General features: G+C 41.0%; 1 protein-coding gene across 1 annotated transcript in view; it reads left to right on the plus strand.

The window, feature by feature from the left end:
• The first annotated feature begins 1597 nt into the window (after nucleotides 1-1597).
• Nucleotides 1598-26825, plus strand: part of PPTC7 (protein phosphatase targeting COQ7) — a 40127-nt gene continuing 14899 nt past the window's right edge. The window contains exons 1-2 of the mRNA XM_032602540.1: nucleotides 1598-3476; nucleotides 26263-26442. Coding sequence (XP_032458431.1) covers nucleotides 3254-3476; nucleotides 26263-26442 — 403 coding nt within the window. The 5' untranslated portion in view covers nucleotides 1598-3253. The remainder of the gene's footprint in view (nucleotides 3477-26262; nucleotides 26443-26825) is intronic.

Genomic DNA, 26825 nt, shown 5'->3' on the forward strand with positions numbered 1-26825 from the left:
AGAGGTGCTCTGGGAACACAGATAGTATTTTCACCACTTGCTCGCTTCTGAGAGTGACAAGTGACCTCCCAGGAATCCTTGAAGTGCTAGGAATGTAACTCTGTTAAGGAAGAAAACTCTTAGGGCTTTTTAAGTCTAGCAAAATGTCACAAGTGAATTGTGCTCCTGGGGGAGGGCAGGGGAAGATGGTTTTCTTTTTCTTTTCAAAGTACCCTCTCCTGGCTTCCCCATATAGTGAAACTTTTTAGAACTGGCTCTGGAATAAATGATTCAAGGGAACATGAGGCCCTGTCTCCTCTCCTTTCCGAAAAGGTGCAAAGGATCTTTGAGAAAGGATTCTGTTCACGTTGTGCTCCGAAGAGCAACTCATTTGCAGAAAACTCATTTGCAGGAAACTCAAGGCACTCGTATCATTTAACTGTGAAAACAGTCACCCCAACAGAGCAGAGGTTACCAGCGTCAGAGTCACATCTTATGTTGCTGCTCATCTCATCCAACCGGTTCTTGTGAGTGACATGGAAATCAGGTAATATATGCCCTGAAAATGAAAGGTAGGAGCAGTCTAATTGAGGCAAGGAACAGGGGTTGACGTGCGATTTTAAAAAGTTTGTCCTTGGGGTAGAATTACCTGACATCCTGGCTGGGATTTGGTAGTGGTGTGTGCTTAAAAGAACAACCTTTAGCACAGCTGGCACAGACATAAATGCCAAGCAGAGGATCCACAAAGCTCCACCCCCTCATTCTGGGCGCTCTCCAGTTCTTGTGGGCCATAAAAAATAGCAAGGTGTAACTGCATTCCTAGGATCGCTATATCTTTTAACCAGTAAATGAACTTTTTTTTGTCTACACCTTTGACAAAATGCCACTCATTATGTGAAGTGGTGTGTTCAGTCCAATTTTGATGAAAACCCTTAAGGACAGAAACATATAGAGTACTTAGCACACTGTGAATCACAAAAGTGTTTAATGATGACAGTAACTGGGATAACGGAATGTGCTTTGAGTGGATGGTTTACAGGTCTTTAGATGAATTTAAAAAGGTATAAAAGAGATTCATTTATAGAATGAGATGGGACTTCCCAGAGGAACTACAGTTCTGTCAAAAGTGAACTAGAAAAGGACCAGTGCTTCTCGGTGATATACATTTATGTTTCAATAAAACCAAAAAGTATTCCAAATTAGATCACTTGCCTCAAATCTCAGTTTTCTTTTATTCCTGAATCCATTCATTCAGTCATTCCTTTATTCAACAAATACTATTTTTATATTATTTATGCTTCCTATTCAATTATCCCTTCTTTTATTCAACATTTACACATTGCCCGTTAGTTGTAATAATACAATGGCAAATGATCCTTGCCTTTTGGGTGCTTAGGATATAGTGAAATATTCATTCATTCTTTCATTTATTTATTTATTTATTTATTTATTTATTTTTGCGGTACGCGGGCCTCTCACTGCTGTGGCCTCTCCCGTTGCGGAGCACAGGCTCCGGATGCGCAAGCTCAGCGGCCATGGCTCACGGGCCCAGCCGCTCCGCGGCATGTGGGATCTTCCCGGAGCGGGGCACGAACCCGCGTCCCTTGTATCGGCAGGCGGACTCTCAACCACTGCGCCACCAGGGAAGCCCCATTCTTTCATTTATTTACTAAAGTATTTACTGTGTGCCCATATGTTCTGGGGATACAGTAAGAAAGAGGACAGGACCCTCATGTAATGGAATTACATTCTAGTGGGTGGAAGGAAGAGCAAAAGCAAAGGCCCTGAGGCAGCTGTAAGCATGACTAGAGCCCAGTTAATGAAGGCGGCACAGGACCAAATGCGGTGGAGAGGTATGCAGGGGCTAGATTATGTACAGTCCCACCAGCATGGTATGTAATTTGAATGTACATTCATACACACATACAAACATATTAAACACATTTGGTGAGCTAATCTTCACATTACATTACAAACTCCCATTAAATTTAGTTGTTTTTCAACTTAAATATTTTCAAAAGAAGGTTGCTTAGTCAAAATCTGGAGAAGGCTACTGTGATATCTTTGTTAAGGGTGGGCTGAGAGCTTAAAAAAAAAAAAGTAGGGGAGCTGCCTCTCTTTTTTTTTTTTTTTGCCTTTCTTGCTAAGAGTTGTCCTTCTGATGAGAAGAGATGGCAGCTGTGGGAGGAGAGAGGCAGGGCCCTCATCTTTGCAAGTCTTTGGCACTGCATGACCTCTCTGAGCACCCAAGTCAGAGGTGGGGAGAAGACCTGTTTAGCTAGGTGGACCTTCAGGAAAATTAAGATTTGAGGCAAAGAAATTTGGGGCCTAGAATTTTTTATTCCCCACTTGGCAGAACCGTCTGAAAGTCTGAAACACTTCTGTATGACATGGCTGCAGTGGCCGTGCCTGAATCTCCATCACTAACCCTCCATCCTCACCCAACCGTCTAATAGGAACATATAGTATTTTCTCAAATTTTCCTAAACATTATGCAAAACGGCTCTTCTTTCCAAACAGATTGCCTCCCCTAAACCCTTCCAATATATAAGTTCTGGAGGTGTCACTAGATTAGTGTACTTCAGTTTCTTAATATATATACGACAGAATAATGATAAGTGACCCGATACTTTCTTCCAGGTTTTTCTTTAAAGGAATAGTGGCGTTATTTAAAACAATAGCTTTTAACAGATATGGTTAAAGCAGGGGAGAAAACAGCCCACCTGTAATTCTCGGTATTTTAACTTAGGTCCCGCATCTGGGGAATCCTCCTAGGTCCTTGAAGCTAGGCAGTGAAGTAGAAAAGCGACTACAACTCTTGGACTACAACTCCCAAGAGACATGGTGTCCACATCCTCTGCGCACGCTCGACCTCTGTGGCTGCGTAGGGCACAGAGCCGAGGAGGCGGGGCTTGGGCCTAAGCAGCGGGCCGTGGGCGGGGCTAGAGGCGTGGCCACAAAGGGGGCGGTGCTGCCGGCGAGGCCCGGAACACGCTAGCGGAGTGGAAGATGGCGGCGGCAGCGGTGGCTGCAGCCGGGACCCCAGTCGGGCTGAGGCGGAGGAGCCGCCGGTTCTGACCTCGCTCTGGCTCCAGTGCGCGCGGCGGAGCGTGTGCGAGGCCCCGCGCGTCGGGAAGGGGCGGCGGCGACTGCGCGCCGCCTTGAGGAGCGTCCCGGCGGCGGCGCGGCTGCGGCTGAGGAGAGAGCCGGCTCCGGGCCTCCGCGTCCTTCTGCTCCCCGGGCCCCCCGCCTCCTCGGGGGGGCGGCGGCGGCGATGTTCTCGGTCCTCTCGTACGGGCGACTGGTGGCCCGCGCCGTGCTCGGCGGCCTTTCGCAGACCGACCCCAGGGCCGGCGGCAGCGGCGGCGGCGACTACGGGCTCGTGACGGCCGGCTGCGGCTTCGGCAAGGACTTCCGTAAGGGCCTCCTTAAGAAGGGCGCGTGCTACGGAGACGATGCGTGCTTCGTAGCCCGGCACCGCTCGGCAGACGTGCTCGGTGAGTGCCCGGCCAGGTCCCCCCTTCCCAGCCCGGGATCCGCCTCCTGGGGACTCCCCTGCTCGGGGCTTTCCTCGCTCCTCCGGGCGGTAAGAGGAGCCCGAGAGCCAGTAGTAGCTCATTTGTACGGAGCGCTTACTATGTGCCAGGCGCCTTGCCAAGCGATCCAAGGTGCGTTTTCCGCTTGAACAACCCCCATTTTAGAGATGAGGAAATTGAGGCGCAAAGCGGGCGAGCCACACGCTCAAGGTCACACAGCCTGAGAATGTGACCAGTTTGCCCGAGTCCGGAACCGCACTGTTAGTCACTTGGTAGTGCCAGCCCCGGACGATCTCGTCCCCTCCCCCGGCGACACCTGCAGTCTCCGAACCTCTCTCTGGCTCCCGCCCTCTCTCCTCTCTCCTCCCTCTGCGTGCCCCGGGGATCCCTGCTTCTTCACGCTCCTGACGCCACAGTCCGGCCGCGGGCAGCGGGATCCCGAGCCGACTGGCTGTCGTGAGCCCCACACAGCCCAGCCGCATTCTTTCGTCGTCTCGATCGAGACCAGATCTACATCCTTTTGGAAGTCTCGCAGCGGAGGCCGCTGGCCTGGTGAAAAATCACTCGCAGTGCATTCTTCCAAACTGATCTTGCCCACTTGAGGTCACTTGGGGTGTAAGAGAGTCTCCTTGACCCAAAATAGAATGGTCAAACCCTCTTCTAGACAGCGGCCAAGAAAGCCTTGAGAATTGGTTAAAGCCTTTAAAGGCCACAGGTGCTTCCAATGGCCCATTCCAGTTACACCTTAGGGTTTGGGAGTCTAGAGTTAGAGCTGGCAGAAATGGCTAAATATAATTCACAAGCGATCAGAAACTTTACCATATTGTATGTCTTTGGAGGCAGTGCGTATGCCATAGAATCCTATGCCGTTAAATCTCTTTTAATAAATAAAGCACTTCCTTTGTAATTGAAGGACATGTTGTCATTGAACTTAGGTTCAAATGTCGCTTTGGTTTCACTTCTCAGGTGAGATTATTTTGATTACTTTAAATTTCATATTCTGAGGCAAAGTTAGGCATTGGAACAAATGGACCTGTAACTTTATGACCATAATTATTTTTTAATTTGGTCTTAGAATAACTGCCTATTATCTTTGCTTCTACTCATGTACTGTTTGTGAACATAGAACTAGAAAAGTGGTTATCAGTTTAATTCATGAAAGTCTCCATTACCTGGGTTGAAAAAAATCAGTTACTGTTTAGGCAACACTTAAGACTCCTCAGAAAGGAACTTGCAAATTTTTTTTTTTAATTTTTATTGGAGTATAGTTGATTGACAGTGTTGCGTTAGTGTCTGCTCTACAGCAAAGTGAATCAGTTACACATATACCCATTCTTTTTTAGATTCTTTTCCCATATAGGTCATTACAGAGTATTGAGTAAAGTTCCCTGTGGGAACTTGCAAATTGAAGCACTCTAAAGTCAGCTTGACCCTGACTCGGTATCTTTTTAAAAGGTCTGTCAGTGGCTGTCGTTTTTCATTACAGTTGAGGCACTTCACAATTAGAGGCTTGTGACCTGTGCTGCTTTTTCAAGTCGCACTTATAGTGCAGCAGGATAGGGGATATTGAGCCACTAAGGTTCTGCCTTATAAATCTGCTATGTGCTGGCTTATTTGAAAGATTTGTGATTTGATTTATGATTTGGGGGATATTTTAATGTGTCAAATTTCTAGGTTGAAGCTTGATTTAAAATTTTTTGAAGGCTACCTGCTTAATGGAGTGGGGTATTCATAAGGAAAATTTTGGTCAAAACCATTCTGAAAAAAGTATAAACATACCATCCTGGCAGAAACCTGGCCTGGTTTGGTGCTCAGCTTTGCCACTCTGTGATCTGTGGTTTTGGATAAGAGCCTCTCAGCTCATTTTCCTCATCTAGACTAGAGGATGAAGGGAGTGGAATACCTGACCCTCAAGAACTTCCGACCATCATATCATATTTTCTTTTTGTTTTGAAAAGACAGCACCCTTTGTTATTTTGCATCTCAAATAATGGGCATTACTTCCTGTCTTATTTACATGGGCACCGTCAGGAGATTTGTTCTGTTTTACATCTGTCTCTAAACCACCAGTGGTTCTTAACTTTCCTTGGTTCACAGCCTCTTGGTTTACTGCCCAAGGGCTCTTTTGCCCCCAAAATGTGCAGAGAGACAAAAGTTTGCATAGGTCCTTGGGGACTTCACTGACCCCGTGAAGTCCATCCATGTGCCACCTAGAGGTCCATGAAGGGGTACTAGATTAAGAACTACAGCTCTGTACCCCTCTTGAAAGGAATGTTGCTAGGCATAACCAGACAGATGATTGCTTATGTGGTCTGTGGCCATATTTGACAAAGAGCCGTTTTAAGAGAGAGAGTTGCATGCAAATCAGGGAACACAGGTTCTCTAGCTAGGACTGTTTTGGAGGAGTTCTTCCAGAAAGCCTTCTTGGGAGCCACCTGATACAACTTCTGAGTTGGCCTCATTTGATCTTTGGTTTCCACAATCCAGTCCGTATGATGGTGACTTCTGTTTTATTGACACCATCCCATCCCAGGCAGGTCTGATTATCTCTTGCTGTGAAAGAGGTGATGAGTCTCAGTGAGTTTTTTTTTTTTTTTTTTTTTTTTTTTTTTTGCGGTATGCGGGCCTCTCACTGTTGTGGCCTCTCCCGTTCCGGAGCACAGGCTCCGGACGCGCAGGCTCAGCGGCCATGGCTCATGGGTCCAGTCGCTCCGCGGCATGTGGGATCTTCCCGGACCAGGACACGAACCCGTGTCGCCTGCATCGGCAGGCGGACTCTCAACCACTGTGCCACCAGGGAAGCCCTCAGTGAGTTTTTAATCCTGCTTTTTACTCTGGAAGTTGGAGTTGTAAAATGAATTTCATTAAAGGGCTATGTGGAGGGAGTTCCCTGGTGGCCTAGTGGTTAGGATTTGGTGCTGTCAGTGCCGTGACCTGTGTTCCATCACTGGTCGGGGAACTGCGATCCCACAAGCTGTGCGGAGGGGCCAAAAAAAAAAAGGCTATGTCGAATAATAATGTTATGTTGAACCTCAGTGCTTTGAACCTTCTAGTTCTGTAGATAATTCATTTTCTTTGGGTTGACACTGTGTTTATTGCTAAGTTATCTGTGCAACTCACTGTGGTCATCTAGGACTCTTTGGAATGAAAGCTGTTTATTTCTTTTGTATTAGAAAGAGAAAGCTGATTTATTTCTTTAATTTAGAATTGATCTGTTGTATTAGTCATGCAGTGACTAAAAGTACTTGGTGCTTCACAACATTTTTGTAGAGTCCCACTGGATTTCTTTTAGGAAAAACCAACTATGGTGGGTGTGGTGAGACATAAGAATTACTCCTATCCCCTGGAAAATTGGCAAAGGTGCTTTCTCTTTATTAGGTCCAACAGGAGTAAACCAGTACCAGCAGGAGCTATGCGCACTTTTCTTTTTCCTTCTTCCCTGTGACTAATACTGTGTTCTCTTATTACTCTATATGGCATGGTTGCCTAAGTACGTAAAAATATGAGAACTGCCTAGCGTGTAACTGCTGGGCCTCCCACAGCCCTAAGCCAATTAACAATAGAATCAAAGACTGTTGAGAGTTGTAAGACTTAGGAACCTTGCGATCCAATTCTTTCATTTTACTGAAGACACAACAGAGGGTCAAATCACTCTGCTAAGGTTACTCCACTAGTTAAGGGCAGAATTAGGACTAGCACCAAGATTCCCCATTCCAGTCCTCTTTCCGTTACACCACTGGTTAAGTTTTCTTGACAAGATAGGTGAATTCAAAACCCATCTGTCTTCTGGTACTGTTAAAGCGTTCTGGTACTGTTCTGGTACTGTTAATGCTTTTCTTGCTCAAGGGTATGGGGATGTGTGTGTGTGTACAACTTCTTTATTCACTCTATGACTCACTACAGTGCAAAAAAACTCCTCTGCATACTAAACAACAGTTTATTGGAAAAAAGACAGCATGGTGTATGCCATGTAAGTTCTGACTTCTGAATACTGACTTGTAAAGTAATTCTTTTAAAACTGCACAATGTTTATTTAAGCTTGATTAACTTGAAACCTTAAAAAGAAATGAAAAATTCTAGCCTTTAGATATAATTTTGATTGTGGCCGGGAATTTGAAGTGTATTTGTGAGTAATACAGTCTTAAAAGTAGTTGTCTTGGGAATTCCCTGGCGGTCTAGTGTTTAAGACTCCGTGCTTCCACTGCTAGGGGTACAGGTTCAATCCCTGGTCGGGGAACTAAGATCCTGCAAGCCACGAGGCATGGCCAAAAGAAAAGAAAAAAGTAGTTGTCTTAAGGTATGAGGATTATACAAACAATATAAAGATAAAAATTTTATTTAGGAAGTGAATTGATTAGGCAGAATTTGATGTTTTCCAACAGTCATGGTAATTTTAATGTATTTGGTAGAACCTCTATATCTGGAAGTGAGTTGTCCTTTTAACAAAGTACTAGTCACCTTGGGAGAGTGTGTGTGTGTGCTAATTTCAACCTTTCAGGAAGCCCTCTTTCGAATTTTCCTCATCTAGATTTCAAGCTGTGTCAGGAAACTAGTCTCATTATATAGTCATAATTTTCTGAAAGTCAAAATTCAGTCTGATCCACCTGTTGACAGCAGACATAACCCTGACTGAATTTTTTTCACCTGCCATAACATTTACCTTTTCAAGTGAAAAATTCAGTAACACAACATTCACAAGGTTGTGCAGCCACCACCACTAACTAGTTCCAGAATGTATTCATCACCCCAAAAGAAAACTCCTACCTATTAGCAGTCACTTCCCAACTCCCCTCCCTCAATCCCTGGCAACAGAAAGTAGATTCTGACTCTACAGATTGCCTATTCTGGACATTTCATATAAATGGAATCATATAATATGCTGTCTTTTGTGTCTGGCTTTTTTCACTTAGCATAACATTTTCAAGATTTACCCACATTGTACCATGTATCAGTACTTCATTCCTTTTTATGGCTGAATAATATTCCATTGTGTGGATATACCACGTTAAAAAAATTGATCTATTAATGGACATTGGGTTGTTTCCACTTTTTTGGCTGTTGTGAATAGTGCTGCTGTGACACATTTATGTATAGGCTTTTTTGTGAACATATGTATTCTCTTGGGTATATACCTAGAAATGGAATCGTTGGGTCATATTGTAACTTTGCAACTTTATGAGCAATATAGTTGTTTTTTATATATTTTATATCATTAATATATAATGTTTATATATCATTAATATAATTATTTAATAGAGGGGGAAATCTTTTTTAAATGTCAGTGATCAGATATGTAAGTTCTGAGATCAATCAGTACTTTAAATATGCTGGATTTCATAATAATCTGTGTGCTTTCAAGAGAAAATTGTGGAATGTTAAGCAAGTGTGAGAGTTGTGGGTTCAGTAAAAGAGCCTTCTAGGACTCAGGAACGTCAGGGTTTAAGAAGCTACTGACAGAAAAATAGCCACTGACTAGTCCTCTGACTCTTCTGAGTATTCTGTCATTCTGTAATAAATAGATTATAGGGTTGATGGATAGAGGAATTTTGCTGTTTGTTTCTTAAACTCCTGCTCCCCAATATTTTTCTCATTTTGCTATATATTGTACTTTTCATAAGGTTCTTATAAGGCACATTATTTTTAAAGTCATTTCCTCATTTGTTATACTGTCAGAACTACTTTTCCTTTGTTCAGTCTTTAATCTAGAAATTCTTGAGCTTAGTTTTAAATTTTCCTAACTTCCAGCTTCTCTCTCAATTTGTTAATAATCTCCTTAAAGGAATCTGGATAAATCTTTTTTTTATAGAGCAAGTAATTGCATTTTAAAAGCATGACTGTTTATACTTTTTTAGAAAATATACTTTTGTTAAAAGATTTTAAATTGTAGCAGAAGATAAGATGTAGATGTTAACTGGTTGTGCTGTGGGTTTTTTTTGGGGGGGGCAGGGTGTTGAGGGAGTTGGGGGAACCTGGATTGGAGGAGGCTGTTCCTGAACTTTAGCACTGCTTTCTGGAACTGGGCAATACATAATCTGAATGGTTGCAACAGTATCCAAATGGAGTTTGTACTTGTGTGTGACTCAAGAAGTACTACACCAGGTCAGAGTATTTGACCTACAACCATGTCCTTTGAATAAACGCCTATGTCAGGTTTGAATAAACGTTTATGTCAACTTCAAACTAAATGGCAAATTCATTTTATATAGGTCCCCGTGCCTTTTAGAGAGGCCTTACCTGGGGCTTTAGGTTCAGAATTTTTAGGGAAATGCTTTGGAAAGGTAAGTTGACAGTTTTTTTCTAAAGAAATTTTACTTTTCTAGTCAGTTGAAAAGTGGCGTGCCTTGTGGGTTTGCCTTTCAAAATTAGTGATAACTTTTGGTCTCATTTTAAGAACTGGTTACCTAGATGCTAATTTTTATCATTAGTAATAAAATTCAGTGATCTATCTTGTTTGAGAGTTGTCAAATATTTTAAAAATCTGATAGTTTTCTATCTCTCTGAGGTCTAAAATCATTTGTTTCCTGTTATTAAACAATTCACAGTTTACAGAATTGCATCATAAATCAAAACTTTTTTGCAAAAGCTGACCAACTGCAGGAGGCATTGGGCTGATAACACACACTTACTCATTTAAACTTGAGTTGACAAGTGGCACGGATCTTTCAGTTTAAAATTTTAAAGAAGATGCTAAATACTTTTGAATGGGATCCGAAACAGGATTTCGGTGGATGGGGTGGGGGTGAGGGAGCAGAACCTTTTCTTTAAAGAGTGGAAAATACTTCACTCTGTTTTCTCCTAAACATTTCAATATCTGACACAAAATATGGTTCAACTTACCAGTGTTTTATACATATACAGTGCTTTAGATTTTATTTTTTTTGGCTGCGTTGGGTCTTCGTTGCTGCGCGAGGGCTTTTCTCTAGTTGCAGAGAGCGGGGGCTACTCTTCGTTGCTGTGGGCGGGCTTCTCATTGCGGTGGCTTCTCTTGTTGCGGCTAGGCGTGCAGGCTTTAGTAGTTGTGGCTCTTGGGCTTAGTTGCTCTGCGGCATGTGGAATCTTCCGGGATCAGGGCTCGAACCTGTGTCCCCTGCGTTGGCAGGTGGATTCTTAACCACTGCACCACCAGTGAAGTCCCTAGATTTTACAGTGTATTTTTATATTTTACCTTATTTAATCTTTTAACTATGAAATAGTTGCTCTTATTTCTGCTTAATCTGCATCTATTTCCTCATCTATGAGGCTGACTCATCAGTAAGGTTAGTATCAAAGCTGGGACTTGAACCTAAGTTTTCTCTTGCGCATCGAGTGCTTTTAAATAAATGGTTTTGCGCTTATAAAAGTAATACGTGGGGCTTCCCTGGTGGCGCAGTGGTTAAGAATCCTCCTGCCAATGCAGGGGACACGGGTTCGAGACCTGGTCCGGGAAGATCCCACATGCCGCGGAGCAACTAAGCCTATGCGCCACTACTAATGAGCCTGTGCTCTAGAGCCCACGAGCCACAACTGCTGAGCCTGTGTGCCACAACTACTGAAGCCTGCGCGCCTAGAGCCCGTGCTCCGCAACAAGAGAAGCCACTGCAATGAGAAGCCCACGCACCAGAACAAAGAGCAACCCCCGCTCAACACAACTACAGAAAGCCCACGCGCAGCAACGAAGCCCCAACGGAGCCAAAAATAAATAAATAAATAAATAAAATTAAAAAAAAAAAGTAATACATGTTCACAAAAGCACGGTGTAAAATACCTGTAACTCATAACTCAATTATAGTCAGTATGGTTTCCTCTAGCCTTTGTGTATATACAATTGTATGTATACATATTAGTAAATAAGATTGGGTTAGTGTGTATTCTGCTCTGTAATGTTATTGTTATGTAATGTAGCTTGAGCATACTTCCATAATAAGCATAGCTATCATATTTTACTGTGTATATAGTCCATGAAGCCCTCTATTTTTAGTTATTTAGATTATTTCCAATTTTCTGTTACAAGTAACACTAGAGTGAATACCTCTACATGTAAGTATTTCCTTAGGATAAATTGCTTGAAGAGGAGTTCCTGAGTCAAAGGCTGTGAACTTTTGAAAGGTTTCTGATTTAAATATTAGTGTAGCTCCCTCCAGAAAGGTTATACTAATTTATATGTTTCCATTTGCTATGAAATTACTCTCATCAGTAAGCTTATTGTTGATCTTGAGTCTGTCACATTTAACAATTTATAAGTTTACTAGGTTCTTAAACAGTTGTTTTTGAGGTGAGTAAGTTTGTAGCTGGTGAATAGTTCTAGGACGGATTGAATTGTTGGTATGAATCCCAAGGGTTACAAAATGACTGCAAAAACTTTGCCAGAGACTGCAAAAGTGACTTACTACAAAGAGTGCTTTCTGTTGAGGGACCGAGTACTATTTTGACTCAAGCCAGTTCCAACACATTTTTGCACTGATTTTTCTTTTACTCATTTCTTTTTACTCATTCCCTCATGAAGAGGAAACTTCTTTCTTTTTGCACTACTGTGACTGTACATTTTGATCTTTCAAGGATGCCATCTCCAGTAGGTTTTTTGACTTATCAAAATTTGTCTGTGCTGTCATTTGAGGTAGATGCAAAAGGTTAGCTGTGCTGAATGAAGCCAACAAAAAATGCTTCTGTTTTCACATCAATGTTTGGATAGCAGTTTTGAATAAGAAAATAGATTTGAGCTATTTACATTAGAGCTGGAAAACTGTTCCTGGCCTCTAGTTTGAATAGTAATTGGTAATATGGTCATCATTGTTTCTATGAAATGAGAAAGTCTAAACAGAGGTGTCACTTATGCATGTATTGTTTTTAAAAATTCACTTCTCTTGGTTCTTGAGCTGCAATGTTGATCTTATTTTCTTGTTCATGTACCCTGAATTCACTGAACAGTCAATGGTCTTTGGTGTGTTTTGTGAATACATTCTATACATACATATTAAATAATTTACAGATCGTCTGAATTCAGTGAAGCTAATTAATCTATAACTATCTTTTATTCTTTCATCAGAATTTCAAATTGAGAAATGGTTGGCCTGCCTTTTTGTCAGTGGCCTAAAGGAGAAAAAAACTTTTCCAACATTCTAGTCTGGTGGTTAAAACTGAAGTAAAAGGGCATGGGGCAGTGTTTTTACCCTCTGGATCATTATCAAAACTTCTCTGAAAACATACATAAGGTGGTGTACTAAGGGGAAAGAATAAATTGAGAAGCCTGAAATGGAGCCTTTGTTTCAAAACTAGTTCATGCAGTAAATGCACTATTGTATATGAAAAGTAAAATGTAGCTGTATCTGTTAGCTTTTATTTTATAAAGAGTTTCTAAAACAGGCTCCCTTTTCTTGCAATGTGACTTAGAATCCCAGAATCTTATATCTTAGAAAAAGGAACTCTCGAGAGAATTTGTCCTCCTGCCCTTTCTTTCACAGATGAGAAAACTAAAGTTTAGAGAAGTTATTTGGCCAATGTCTTACAGCCAGTTAGTGGCAAAGAAAGCTGGGAGCTGTGTCATCTCCAAGACTCCTTTTCAAGGCTCCTTCCATCCAGCCTTATTTTAACAGTCTTTGAGAAGAGGGCACAACACCTTGTGCAACTCTAGGATGAGATAATGGTTCATTCTCTCTCTCTCTCTTTCTTTTTTCTTTTTTTTTAAATTTTTATTGGGGTATAGTTGATTTACAATGTTATGTTAGTTTCAGGTATACAGCAAAGTGAATGTTATACATATATCCACTCTTTGTTTAGATTCCTTTCCCACATAGGCCATTACAGAGTGTTGAGTAGAGTTCCCTGTGCTATGCAGTAGGTTCTTACTAGTTAATCTGTTTTATATATAGTAATGTATATATGTCAATCCCAATCTCCCAGTTTATCCCTGCCCCCCCACCCTTATCCCCAGTGGGTTCATTCTCTTTTTGTAGTTCGCAGATGAACGTTGCTTTATCAGAATGTTGGTATTCTAACTTATCAGTACAGTCAACTGAATTCATTGTTTACTGGTTGTTTCCTGTTAGTCCTTGACAGGTGCTGGGGAAAAGACCAGGAACAAAATAGACTTTAGCCTTGCAGTTTCACGGTCTGGGGGAGAAGGTACACATATGCACAGGAACAGAAACGTTAGATATTGTGGAAGCATGGAGTCAGGCCCCAAGAGATGGGTTTTTCAATAAACTGAGGCAAGTGAGGAGAAGATTGGCAAGGCTCTCCAGATTGAGGGATCAGCAAATGCACAGTAGAAGACTTCCCAAACTACAGCTGTTTTGTAGCTAGAGAGTAGTTTGGACTGGCGGGGTGGCATTGGGAAGATGGTTGAGAATTGATGTTAGAAAACAGGTTAAGACCAAATTGTCAAAGGTCACAGTTGCCATATTGGGTGTTGTTTCGTTTTTTGGTTTTGGTAGAAGCTATAGGAGTTGGTTTTGCTTTTATTGTTTTGGGTTTAGTTTGTTTTTTTCTGAAGAAGCAGCACATTTAGATGGTACAAAATTGAAAAGGTATTCAAAATTCAAAAGGGTGCATAAAGTCTCCCTCTCACCCATGTCTCCTAGCTGCAAAAGTTCCTCTCCCAAAAGAAACCAGTGTTATCAGTTTCTTGTATATTCTTCTAGAGAATGTTCTTAGAAATGCAAGTAAATAAGTGTATATACATGGAAGGTATTTGACTAGAAGTGTAATATGGACATAGCAATCTTGTTTAAAAAAAAAGATAAAGAGGGTGTAATGGGAGAACAGGAGGCAAAAGATCAATTAGGAAGCTACTGAAATAGTCTGAGCTAGAATGGGCTTTAACTTAGGGTACTGGAAAGTAATTGGGCTTCAGGCACATTGCAGACAAAGAATCAACAGGACTTAGTGATAACTGGACGAAGAGGGTGAAGGAGAAAGAGAAATTGGAGTTGATTTTGAGGTTTTGCTTCTGGAAGCTTAAGGTTTCTAGCCTGGAAGTGTGGGGTGGTTTGGGCTGCCATTAATCAGGTTAGGAAATGCAAGAGAAGAATCAAAACTTTGGGAATTGAATTGAAAACAGGGTAGCAGAGACATTTCATAGGTAGAATCATCTGGTTCGTGGCATGCTTGGATCCAGCTGGTCTTTATTGAGTCCTTAGTGCTCTGACAGTGAGTCTCATTAGAATCACCTGTATAGTTTGGATTTTTATGCTTTGTTACAAGGCCCAGGCCTACCCTGGGCACACTGGCTCAGGAGGTAGGGCTTGGGTTCCACAGGTAATCTCAATGTGCAGCAAGAATTGAGAACTGTTGTGCCAGGAACTGGGCTAACACTCCAGAATGAAAGACGTTACCAGTATGAAAAAGACTCAGCCCTGAAGGGGATCACATTACAGAGTGGGAGAAAGGAGACAGGAAAGTCATGATACAGGCGCTGCTGTTATTGTAGTGACCTAGGGAGAGGGTTAGGCCCACTAGCATTTATGTGTTGGTTGTCATTATAAGATTTCCCATTTAAAATGAGAAATTTCTAAGTCTGAACCCTGGCACACAGTAGGCAGCAGGCACTTAAGAGGTATTTGTTAAATAAGGTTACTTCAGAATCAGTTCTGGAAAATAATTTATTTTTTCAAGGTGCAGATGAATCTTTTTTTTCTTCGTTTATTTTTTTGGAGACAAATATAGATTTGTCCCTTAGTGCTTGAAAATGTTGCTGTTTAAATGTTTAATGGAATATTGAATGGTGGTGGATGTGTGACCAGAAAAGCTGAATGGACCACTCATCTTTTTTTTTTTTGCGGTACGCGGGCCTCTCACTGTTGCGGCCTCTCCCGTGCGGAGCGCAGGCTCTGGACGCGCAGGCTCAGCGGCCATGGCTCACATGCCCAGCTGCTCCGCGGCATGTGGGATCTTCCCGGACTGGGGCACGAACCCGTGTCCCCTGCATTGGCAGGCGGACTCTCAACCACTGCGCCACCAGGGGAGCCCTCATCTTTTAAACATTATATATGAGTGGGAATTGTCTTTTGATTGTGACCATAGACCAGTGTTTGTAGAGCTTGCAGCCAACACTGATCAAAGACTTTTTTTCTGATTGCTACAGGGCAGACCGGTCTATATACTGTTATTTGGCCTTTTTTTTTTTTTTTAATTTATCTTTGGCTGCATTGGGTCTTCGTTGCTGCGTGCAGGCTTTCTCTAGTTGCGGCAGGCGGGGTCTACTCTTCATTGCAGTGCAGGGGCTTATTGTGGTGGCTTCTCTCTTTGCAGAGCATGGGCTCTAGGCACACAGGCTTCAGTAATTGTGGCGTGTGGGCTCAGTAGTTGTGGCACACAGGCTTAGTTGCTCCATGGCATGTGGGATCTTCCCAGACCAGGGCTCTAACCAGTGTCCCTTGCATTGGCAGGTGGATTCTTAACCACTGTGCCACCAGGGAAGTCCTGGCCTTAAGAGAGACATAACTCTCATTTATTGCATGTTGGCCGTGAGCTGAGCACTGTGACGAGGCACTCTTTAACACCATTATCCGTGTTCCTCACACCAGCACTGTGATGTTCATGATTTTATTCCCATTTACAGGTGAACATAATGAGGCTCAGAGAGCTACCCAAGACACCCTTAGTACACCTCATCCTAATCCTGGAGCTGGAATTTGAACCCAGATCTGACTCCAAAGCCTTGCCCAGTGTGTGTACACTGCCTTTTAAGTCAGAAATGATTATTTAAAACTTTGTTTTACTGGGTCTGAGTACTATTTAGTTATAACTATTCCTAGGCTAATAATTGAGCAAAGCCCCTTAATTAAAGCAGATAAAGGCCTTAGCGAGCCTGTTGAACTAGTCAGTAGGCCACAGGAACTTTGGTGGCCTCAGGCCAGCCCTTTGCTTCTGGGGGACCTCCTAAATACCTTAACTCCTGCAGTGCATTGTTTCGGCTAATTGCTGGTGAGAGGTTCGTGGCAGGGGTGTGATAGGCATTTACCTAGAGGTGAGGTTTCTCTGCTCTTAGAGCTGTAACCTCCGCCTTTATTACTTGTACTTTATCCATATTAGTTGAAATCGCAGGGAACTGCCCAAAATGCCTCTCTCCTCAGCCTCCTCCTCCCCCACAACTCGGTATTTTCATCCTCCCAGGCTCAAATCAGAGACTTCTCCATGAATGCTTTTCTAATTCCTTTAGCTAGATGTAATCTGATCTTCCTTGCTTTTGGCTTTAGTGGTACATGTTTATTTTGTTTTATTATAGCCATTTATCTTAAGCTGCTCCAATTCCCCCGCACTACCACTTGATTTTAAGTTCCTCTGGGCGGGAAATCTTTTATTGTATGTAAATCCCTTTGGCTCCCTTTCACCACATGTCTTGCATATAGGAGATGTTCAATAAAATGTGTTGACTAATTTTAATATTGAATGTAAGTGTAAAATGCAATTCTTAACTGAATTCATATAGTTTATCATCTCTCCCATAAAGGCAACATGTACTCATTACTGGAAAAATGGGGAAGTATGGAAAATAAAAAGAAGAAAAGGACTTCCCTGGTGGTGCAGTGGTTAAGAACACGCCTGCCAATGCAGGGGACCCTGGTTCGAGACCTGGTCCGGGAAGATCCCACATGCCATGGAGCAACTAAGCCTGTGGGCCACAACTACTGAGCCTGCGTGCCACAACTGCTGAAGCCGGCGCGCCTAGAGCCCATGCTCCGCAACAAGAGAAGCCACCGCAATGAGAAGCCCACGCACCACAACTAAGAGTAGCCCCCACTTGCCGCATCTAGAGAAAGCCGGCGCACAGCAACGAAGACCCAACTCAGCCAAATAAATAAATAAATCTTAAAAAAAAAAAAAAAAGATTACTTGTTCTACCCCCTCAAAGGTCATTACTTAGTTGAACAATATATAGGGGAAATATAATTTTCAGAAATTAAGGGTCAGTTCTTGGCAAGCTTTTTTATTTTTAAAATTTATTTATTTTTGGCTGTGTTGGGTCTTCATTGCTGCATGCGGGCTTTCTCTAGTTGCGGTGTGAGTGGGGGCTACTCTTTTTTTTTTTTTTTTTTAAATATTTATTTATTTATTTGGTTGCACCGGGTCTTAGTTGCGGCACGCATGTGGGATCTAGTTCCCCGGCCAGGGATCAAACCCAGGCCCCCTGCGTTGGGAGCATGGAGTCTTAACCACTGTGCCACCAGGGAAGTCCCGGGGCTACTCTTCATTGCAGTGCGCGGGCTTCTCATTGCGGTGGCTTCTCGTTGCAGAGCACAGGCTCTAGGCGCGCGGGCTCAGTAGTGTGGCTCACAGGCTCTAGAGCACAGGATCAGTAGTTGTGGCGCACGGGCTTAGTTGCTCCGTGGCATGTGGGATCTTCCCGGACCAGGGCTCTAATCTGTGTCCCCTGCATTGGCAGGCGGATTCTCAACCACTGTGCCACCAGGGAAGACCTTAACTTGGCAGGCTTATTGAAAAGAATTATGTTCTCACTTTTTTTAAAAAAGCGTTTGTGCCAGGGTTGCATGTGACTTGACCTCTCCCAGAGGGTGGTGTTTTAGTAAAAAGCAGCTCTTATTTTTATAGAGGGGTGGAGAAAGCAGGGGGTGAAATAGTATCCTCTTTAGGGTTAGGTCAGGGTATATGGCTTAATTGTTGTAAATATTAGGTTAACCTTTAAGACCGAAATTCTAGATCTAATCTTATAAATAGAAGGAAAAATTTTCTCTTAGCCTACAGGGCCAGTACAAGTAGACACACATCAGATAGCTGGACTTTAATTGCTGTTACTTTCTTATTTAAACGTTAAATTATTAGGCATTGTGTAACATTTTCTAATATCTAAAAACTAACAGAAGCCTCAGCTTTAATAGAAGGCCTTAATTCTGTAACACACTAAGGTCCCTGTCTCTACTGTTCATATCTTAAAATAAGTGTGAGCCCCCCAGATGATTTGTCTGTTGCTTCCTCCTGTCTAGAAAGCATTGCTGACAGCATTTAGCATTTGAGGAAGATACTGTTGCAGCTCAGAAAGGAGTGAAGTGACCTTTATCTGTGACTTAACCTTCAACTTTATAAGATACTCAAGGTCCTCAGCCACAGTTAAGTCAAAACATATCATTCCACATTAAATATTTGGTATTTAAACAGAAGAGCTAGAGGAAGTTAGAGGAAGACCATTTTTCTTTTAAAAAGGTTGACTGAGTTTCTTTGCCTTCACACTATCATTTCCTAATCGTCTTCTACTACCCAGAGTAGTCTGGAGATTACCGTCTCTAATTAATGAAATATTCTGGACAATGGGTTTAAATGTATATATGTATGTGTGTGCATTTTAATTTGATTAATTATTAAGTAGTTTCAGGTTTACTAAGCTAGAAAGGAATAGTTATTTTGTTTAGAATTCTAAAACATAAAATAGAACATTTATTCCTGCTTTGAGTCCGTATTTGAGTTTTATTAACTGTCCTGGACAGTACTATTTCTTTTATTTATTTATTTTTGGATGCGTTGAGTCTTCGTTGCTGCATGCCGGCTTTCTGTAGTTGCGGTGAGCGGGGGCTGCTCTTCGTTGTGGCTCATGGGCTTCTCATTGCAGTGGCTTCTCTTGTTGCGGAGCACGGGCTCTAGGCACATGGGCTTTGGTAGTTGCTGCGCGTGGGCTCTAGAGCGCAGGCTCAGTAGTTGTGGCTCACGGGCTTAGTTGCTCTGCGGCATGTGGGATCTTCCCGGGCCAGGGCTTGAACCCGTGTCCCCTGTATTGGCAGGCTGATTCTTAACCACTGCACCACCAGGGAAGCCCTGGACAGTACTATTTCTTGAGCAGGATTTGAGTTTTGCTTATAAGTGTCCCTTTTTATACATTTTGTCATAGGGTTGAACCTTTCTTCCTTCCATCCTTTCAGCTTTATTGCCTCAGCTTTGAGTTAGCTGTTCTGCTTAGAGATCTTGAGTTCTTTTTTTAATGTTTACTTTATTTATTTATTTTTGGCTGCATTGTGTCTTTGTTGCTGTGCACGGGCTTTCTCTAGTTGCGGCGAGTGGGGACTACTCTTCATTGCGGTGGGTGGGCTTCTCATTGCGGTGGCTTCTCTTGTTGCAGAGCACAGGCTCTAGGCACGCAGGCTTCAGTAGTTGTGGCTCACAGGCTCTAGAGCGCAGGCTCAGCAGTTGTGGCGCATGGGCTTTGTTGCTCTGTGGCATGTGGGATCTTCCCGGACCAGGGCTCGAACCCATGTCCCCCGCATCGGCAGGTGGATTCCGAACCACTGCACCACCAGGGAAGCCCAAGATCTTGAGTTCTTGACGTAGACTTGGTATCTGGAGAATTAGAAGATGCAGGTTTCATTGGGACTGATGCGTAGTGGTTATTTTGGGGAAACTTCTTGCAAAGGGAATATATCACTTGTTAAAGCGGGAAGAACGTGATAATCTATATAATTTCACCTCTAGAGAACTGAAAGGAGTGTTAGTCAAAGCAAATTGTACTTTTCTGAATAAATCAACTTTTGAATACATTTTTCCAGTAATCCTTCTTTTTGTTCCCGTTGGGATAATTGTTTGCAGAAGCATCTCACAGTCCTGAATCACAGGGGAGTGTATTTAATGCCCAAATAGTTGAGGCTTCAGAATTGTTGATACAAGTGTGATCTGTTCCATTTGATAGAAATTGAGTTTATACTCTGATCTCATTTTTCTCTAGTTATAATGCTTCATGTTGTGATGCCCCTAGACAAATAAGGTTGGCTTTGAGACCACTAGACTATAGTATTTGAAGAAGAGCCTTGGCATCTGAAAAGAAGCCAGCTGTAGCACTGCAATAGATACTGCCTAACCAGTTCCCTGTCAGATGAGTGCTCGCTGCAGAAAGTGTAAAACCAGATATCCTTATCCCTTGAGTACAGAGGGTCTCCTGCTGCTTTTATCATTCAACTCTTGTGATCCAGCCAGATTCTTACTCAATTTCTCCTCTGGAGTTTCAGTTCACTATCAGGTACCCATCCTAGTAGATAGGAGATGTGTTTCACTGATGGAAAAACAATCCCTGTAGAACCGTCTTACTTCATTAGAGAGAGTATGAGGCTCAATGTAAAATGCCTCGAGATCATCAAAGATGCAAGGAATAAAGCTCTATATTACCTTTGGGTACTACTTAGTATTTGAAATTCTGCCAGAGCTATTGGATAAAATCAAATTACCTATTTTTCTTCACTGATGCTTATATTAAAATTGAAATTTAGTATTTATTTTTTGGGTATCACTTTCTTCTGGAAAATGTCTTGTAACTAATTCCATGTCAATCTGAAGATGAGTGTAGTAAGAAGAGTTTAAGAAGAACGGCAGCCTCATGCTGATGGCTGATAATGGATAATGATGGAGAGACTCAGGCTGATGATCGCTTAGTTCAAAATCTTTTTCAAGGTGAGCCTTTTGCCAGCTACACAGTTAGGTGGCCGAATGCAGTTGGAAGGAGGATTTTTAAGCTTCCACAATTTCAGCTTACTTACCAAATCTTTTTTCCTTGAATTTTCTTGTTAGAATAAAGCTATTAAGTAAAATTCTGCATTAATAGCAAGCTAAGTGATTTTTTTTCAAGTACATCAAAGTTTTGTTTTTATATGATTATAACTAAGGCAAAGACAAAAAAGTATTAATCAGAAAAATGAAAATTGTTACTTTAAGAATTTTCTTCCTATAAAAAAATATATTTAAATGATGGGAGATAACACCAGAATTACTCTTTCTCCTTCTCTCTTAACTCTTTACTTTAGAAAAGCAATCTACAGAAAACTTAGCAAAATATTTTATAAAAATCATAAATATAAATATTTTCTAGTTGGCTATTTCCCACTTCATAAAACTTGACATTTTCAGTTGTAAATGGTACAACTAAAGGAATTTTCTGTGCCCTATAGTCTCTTCTCAGCTTTTTGCTCAGCTATTTCAGATATGTAACCATTATCTTAATCTAATAATGGTTTTAATTGGATTTTAGGTCAAAGGAAACACTTAAGCTAGACGTGCGCTGACAGAATGTTATTAATGGAGACATAAGGTGATTACAGTGAGTTAAATGAAATAGCTTCTATATTGGTGCAAACTCTTTATCTTGGCATTCAAAGCCTTTCCAGTTCAGTCCACCTTTGTCAAAGAACTGGCCCTGATTGCCTTCCCCAGTGCCGACTCTTAGTTCCTGACTTCATACAGAACATTTCCACAAAAATGCCCTACCGGTGCCTGAAACTCAGCATACCTGAGACAGAAGTCAGTATCTTCTAAAGGCATTTTCACCCCCTCCTAACTGGGGAATCATCAATATTCATTCCTGAAATCCAGAAACCTATTGATATAAAATGTATTGATGGAGAGCCGTCTTGTCTTTATGTCCTTTGTATTTCCAGTGGTTGTCTATTCTACTTTTCTCATTACCTCTAACCTAAAATCTTGCAGCTGATGCCTGACCTCTTACCTCTCTGAACCCGTTCTGTCCACTGCTGTCAGGATTATTTTTCTAAAATATAGATTGGATTATATCACTTGTACCCAGAAACCTTGTGACTTTTTATTGTCTAGAGCAGTGCTCTTCAGTAAAATATACTGTAAACTATATATGTAATCTTAAATTTTCTAGTAGCCACATTTAAAAAAGTAAAATGAAACAGATGGTGTTAATTTCAATTAATATATTTATTTAACCCAGTATATCTAAAATGTATGTTCAACATGAAGCTAAGACATTTTACAATCTCGGGGGTACTACGTTTTTGGAATCCAGAGTGTATTTTACATTTAACAGCACATCTCAATCCATGCTAGCCACATTTCAAACTGAATAGCCACATGTGGGTAGTGGCTCCTGTATTGGACAACACAGGTCTATTAGCATAAAGCTTAAAGTTCTTGGACTGCAATTTTGGGCACCCCACAGCTTCAGCCCCTGCCCTGTGTATTTCAACTTCTCCCCACTCACCCAAGCCCCACCCACACCTAATTTGCCATTCTTTTCCTTTAATTACTCTTCCCTGCCTGAGGAAATCTGACTTACCTTCCAGGGCCAGATCTGAATGCCACTTCCTAGTGAAAGCTTGCTCCATTCTCGCAGTGCCCCATAAGCATTAACCACTTGCTCTTGACTCTTCTGTAGCAGCATTTGTGAGAGCCGTTTGTCTAGATCCCATGAGTGAGTAGTCTAGCTACCCACTAGAAGGTGAGCTTCCCGGAGGCAGGATATGTCTCCCTCAGCTTCTGTTTCCTAGTATTCACTGTAGCCTCCATTTGCTCTTAGGGATATTCTTATCCATTGTTGTTTGATATCTTCGAGATCTGAAGCAATCTCTCCTTTAACAGTTGTTTTCTTTACCTCTGAATGAAATTTCCCTTTATATCTGGATCAGTTCCACTGTTCCACTGTGGATTGAAGCTTTTGCTTATGCAAGAGAGGAAATATTCATTTTCTTATAGAAATAACTGCCTAATATGAATTAAACTAGGTTTCAAATGTAGGTTATTCTGGTTTTAGCCTGGTTCTAATCCCAAATATAACTCTTCCTGTTATATAACTTGTTCTTTGTAAGTAAATTATGTATGTATACTAAGATTTTTTCACACAGCTTTATTGAAAAGTTTATATGCTTTTTGAATCTCTTTTTCCCCCTAAAGAGTCTTGGCCAATGGAGTTTTGCCTGTGTTCTTTTTCCCGTATAAGAGCAAACAGGTGCCTGAAAGGTTACCTCTATTGTGGGAGAAAGCTGATTAATGTTGAAGGGCTGTGCCAGGTCAGATTCTATAACCTAATGACAGATTATTTAGTGAGTGCCGGGATCAACTCTCAGCATTATCTCAGGTTTTAATGGTTTTCTTATGAAGGATATTTGTAGATGAAACCAGTTTGTATTTAAAGTTAATTGTGGCTCTTAGATCAGAAACTGGCTAAGAAATTCATTCCTCAAGCAAACAGTAGTTTGAGAAGAATGAATGATTCATCAGATGGAGTTGCAAGGACTATAATTGCATTCTGTGTTTTAACACAAATTGTTGCATTTAAATCATGGTAAAATCTTATCCCTGGTGACGTAAGAATTCCTCAAAAGAAGTTCCTATTAAACTACCTTAAATTTTTGTAAGAATTTCTAGATATCCTTACAGCTGCTTGAAAAGCACCAAAAAATGATAGTCTTCCTGGGAGGGTAGACCTCAGTCATCCCTGATGCTTCTCTTTCCCCCACCCTCACTGTACCGCATTCAGTGTACCTGTGAGTCTTTTTGTTTCACTGGATCCCAAATCCCTGCACTCTAACCGCACTGCCACCATTTCACAACTGGGCTACTGAGACAGTCTCCTGATTTATTCCCTTTTCTGCTTTTGCTTTCCACACAGCAGGCAGAAGGATCTTTCTTCTTATCATTATTACTATTTAAATTTTATATAATGGAAAATTTCAAATATACATCAAGGTAGAGGGATGAATGTACCTCTCATTATTCAACTTCAGTTATCCATTCATGGCCAGTCTTGTTTCATCTACTCTTTTGTCACCACCCCCCCCCCCAATATTTTGAAACAAATCGCAGACATCATATCATCTAACCAACTAATTTGGAATTGCCCTAAAGTGAAATTTTGCCTTGGGACTTCCCTGGCAGTCCAGTGGTTAAGACTCTGAGCTTCCACTGCAGGGGGCATGGGTTCAGTCCCTGGTCTGGGAACTAAGATCCCACATGCCGCACGCGCGCAGCATGGCCAAAAAAAAAAAAGGGAAATTTTGCCCATTGGTTGGTCACAAAAGGTGAGGAAAGTTGCTTCTCCAATAGTGGTAAGTTATTTGTCAACCTCTTTGCTGTCTTCCAATTCTGTTTCTTATTATTTTTTCAGGATGTGTTCCATTTCTGCTTGATAAGTGCCATCACCAGAAAAATAGTTGAATGTGTTAATTTCATGTTAAGCCAGTTTTTCAGGGATACATGTAAGCACTTTCCTACTTTTGCACCAAATATGCTCTTTGAAGTGTGTGTGAAAGTTGAATGTACAAAAAATGTAAATATAGGTCAATTATACTTAAAAACAAACTCATTGGAAAAGAAATCAGGTTTGTGGTTACCAGAGGCAGGAATATGAGAAGGGAATTGGATGAAGGCAGTCAAAAGGAGCAAACTTCCAGTTATAAGATAAATAAGTACTAGGAATGTAATGTATAACATGATAAATGTAATTAACACTGCTGTGCGTTATATATGAAAGTTGTTAAGAGCAAATCCTAAGAGTTCTCATCACAAGGAAAAAAATATTTTTCTATTTAATTTTGTGTCTACATGAGATGATAGATGTTCACTAAACTTACTGTGGTATCACTTCATGGTGTATGTAAGTCAAATCATTATGCTGTACACCTTAAACTTTTACAGTGCTGTAGGTCAATTATATCTCAATAAAACTGGAAGAAAAAATGTAAATGTGTATGTGGGGAGGATGTTTCATGCTCAGATAGCCTTAAAAATTATAAATTCCCTAATTAATATTTTTATCATAAAATCAATACATGCTCATTATAAAAATAAAATTTTAATAATACAAAACAGTATGAAGTAAAAAGCTTAACTCTCCCATTTGTTCACGGATCTTTTATTTTGAAAACAACTATAGTTGTCATTCCAGAAAGCTTCATTTGTGGTCACTTAAAATTTTAATAATGTATATATCTGACATTTTAGTTTGAATTTTAGTTTAGTTTGAATTTCAAATAAACAACCTCACAGTTTTTGAATTTAGTAGACTGTTGAATTTAGAAATTGATTTTAATGTTGAACAACTAGCTTGGTGTTGCAAGGGATTGAATAGGAGATGGTATGGTGTTGACTTTGATGTCTAATTTTTCTTGAGCACTAGTTTCCTCTCGATAAAGGAGTCTTAGGCAGACTGTGAACTCATCAGCAGCTCTGTGGACCCGTGAAAAATCTCTATACCAGTGCTGTTTAATAGAAATATAATGTGAGCCACACATGTCATTTTAAATTTCCTAATATTCACATTAATTAAAAATAAAAAGAAACAGGTCACACTAATTTTAATAATGTATTCTCTTTAGCACATTATATCCAAAATATTAGTTCAACATGTAATTAGTATAAAAATTAATGAGCTATTTTACACTTTTTTTCATACTAACAAGTTTTCAAAAATCCAGTGTGTGTTTTATACTTAGAGCACTTCTCAGTTTGCATCAGCCTCATTTCTAGTGCCTGCTAGCCACGTGTGGTAGTGGCTGTTATACTGGGCAGTGCGGCCCTGTACAGGATAGAGGTTGTCTCAGAGGGAGGAGGAAAGGGGGTGGGATATATTCTTAATTTTGTTCTCTCTTTCACAGTTATTGACCAATATTTGAAGTTAAAAGTTTGCTGCTTTTGGTATTCTTAATGATGGACAGCTCTGGCTCAGTTGTATTCTCACTAGCATCAGCACTTTTTAAAAAAAATCCATTTTCATTCCTATAAAATACAACAAAGATTAATAACACAAATACTTCTGTACAAAGATGAAAATCCTGCTGAAATCGAACTCTTGGCTGGGAGGCAATGCCACCCTGTGGTAGCTCACGTGTTTATTCATCAATATATGAAAGATCAGATTCTAACTAGAGAATGTGGCTTAGGAGTATTAGTGTTTAATACATTAAACCTGAGCACTTTTTATTCTGAATTTCAGGGTAAATAGATGTACTAGTACGTAGTAAAATTAGTATTAGGAAAACGGGGGTAAGAATTCCTGAGACGTTGGTAAGAATATCCTTTGAATGTAAATTTCTTTTTTTAGGGGTCGCAGATGGTGTAGGAGGATGGAGAGACTATGGAGTTGATCCGTCTCAGTTCTCAGGGACTTTAATGCGGACATGTGAACGGTTAGTAAAAGAAGGACGGTTCGTCCCAAGTAATCCCATTGGAATCCTCACCACAAGCTACTGTGAGTTGCTGCAAAATAAAGTACCTTTGCTTGGTAAGTAGATATCCTATGCGTTTTCCTCTCTAAAGAAGCCCAGGAGATGGTTAACAACAAAACCAAGAAAGTCACTTACCAGCCCAGCTCTTTTTCTGAGGCTCTTCCTATTAAGCAATTTGATGGAGAAGCTGTGGACAACACCAGAATACATAATACTGCTTGAAATAGATACAACCACTTTGGAAAACAATTTAGAATTACAGAATAAAGTTCCACTTCTGGGTCTTTACCCTAGACTAGAGAAACTCTTGCACATCTGTGTATCAAAACATAGGTACAAGAATGTTCATAGTAACATTATTTATAATAGCAGAAAACTGGGAACAACCTAAAAGCCCATTTATAGTAGAAAAACGCATTTTGAAAAGGAATGAGTTAAG

This window comes from Phocoena sinus, chromosome 14, assembly GCF_008692025.1.
Source record: "Phocoena sinus isolate mPhoSin1 chromosome 14, mPhoSin1.pri, whole genome shotgun sequence".
In the NCBI taxonomy this organism is placed as follows: Eukaryota; Metazoa; Chordata; class Mammalia; order Artiodactyla; family Phocoenidae; genus Phocoena; species Phocoena sinus.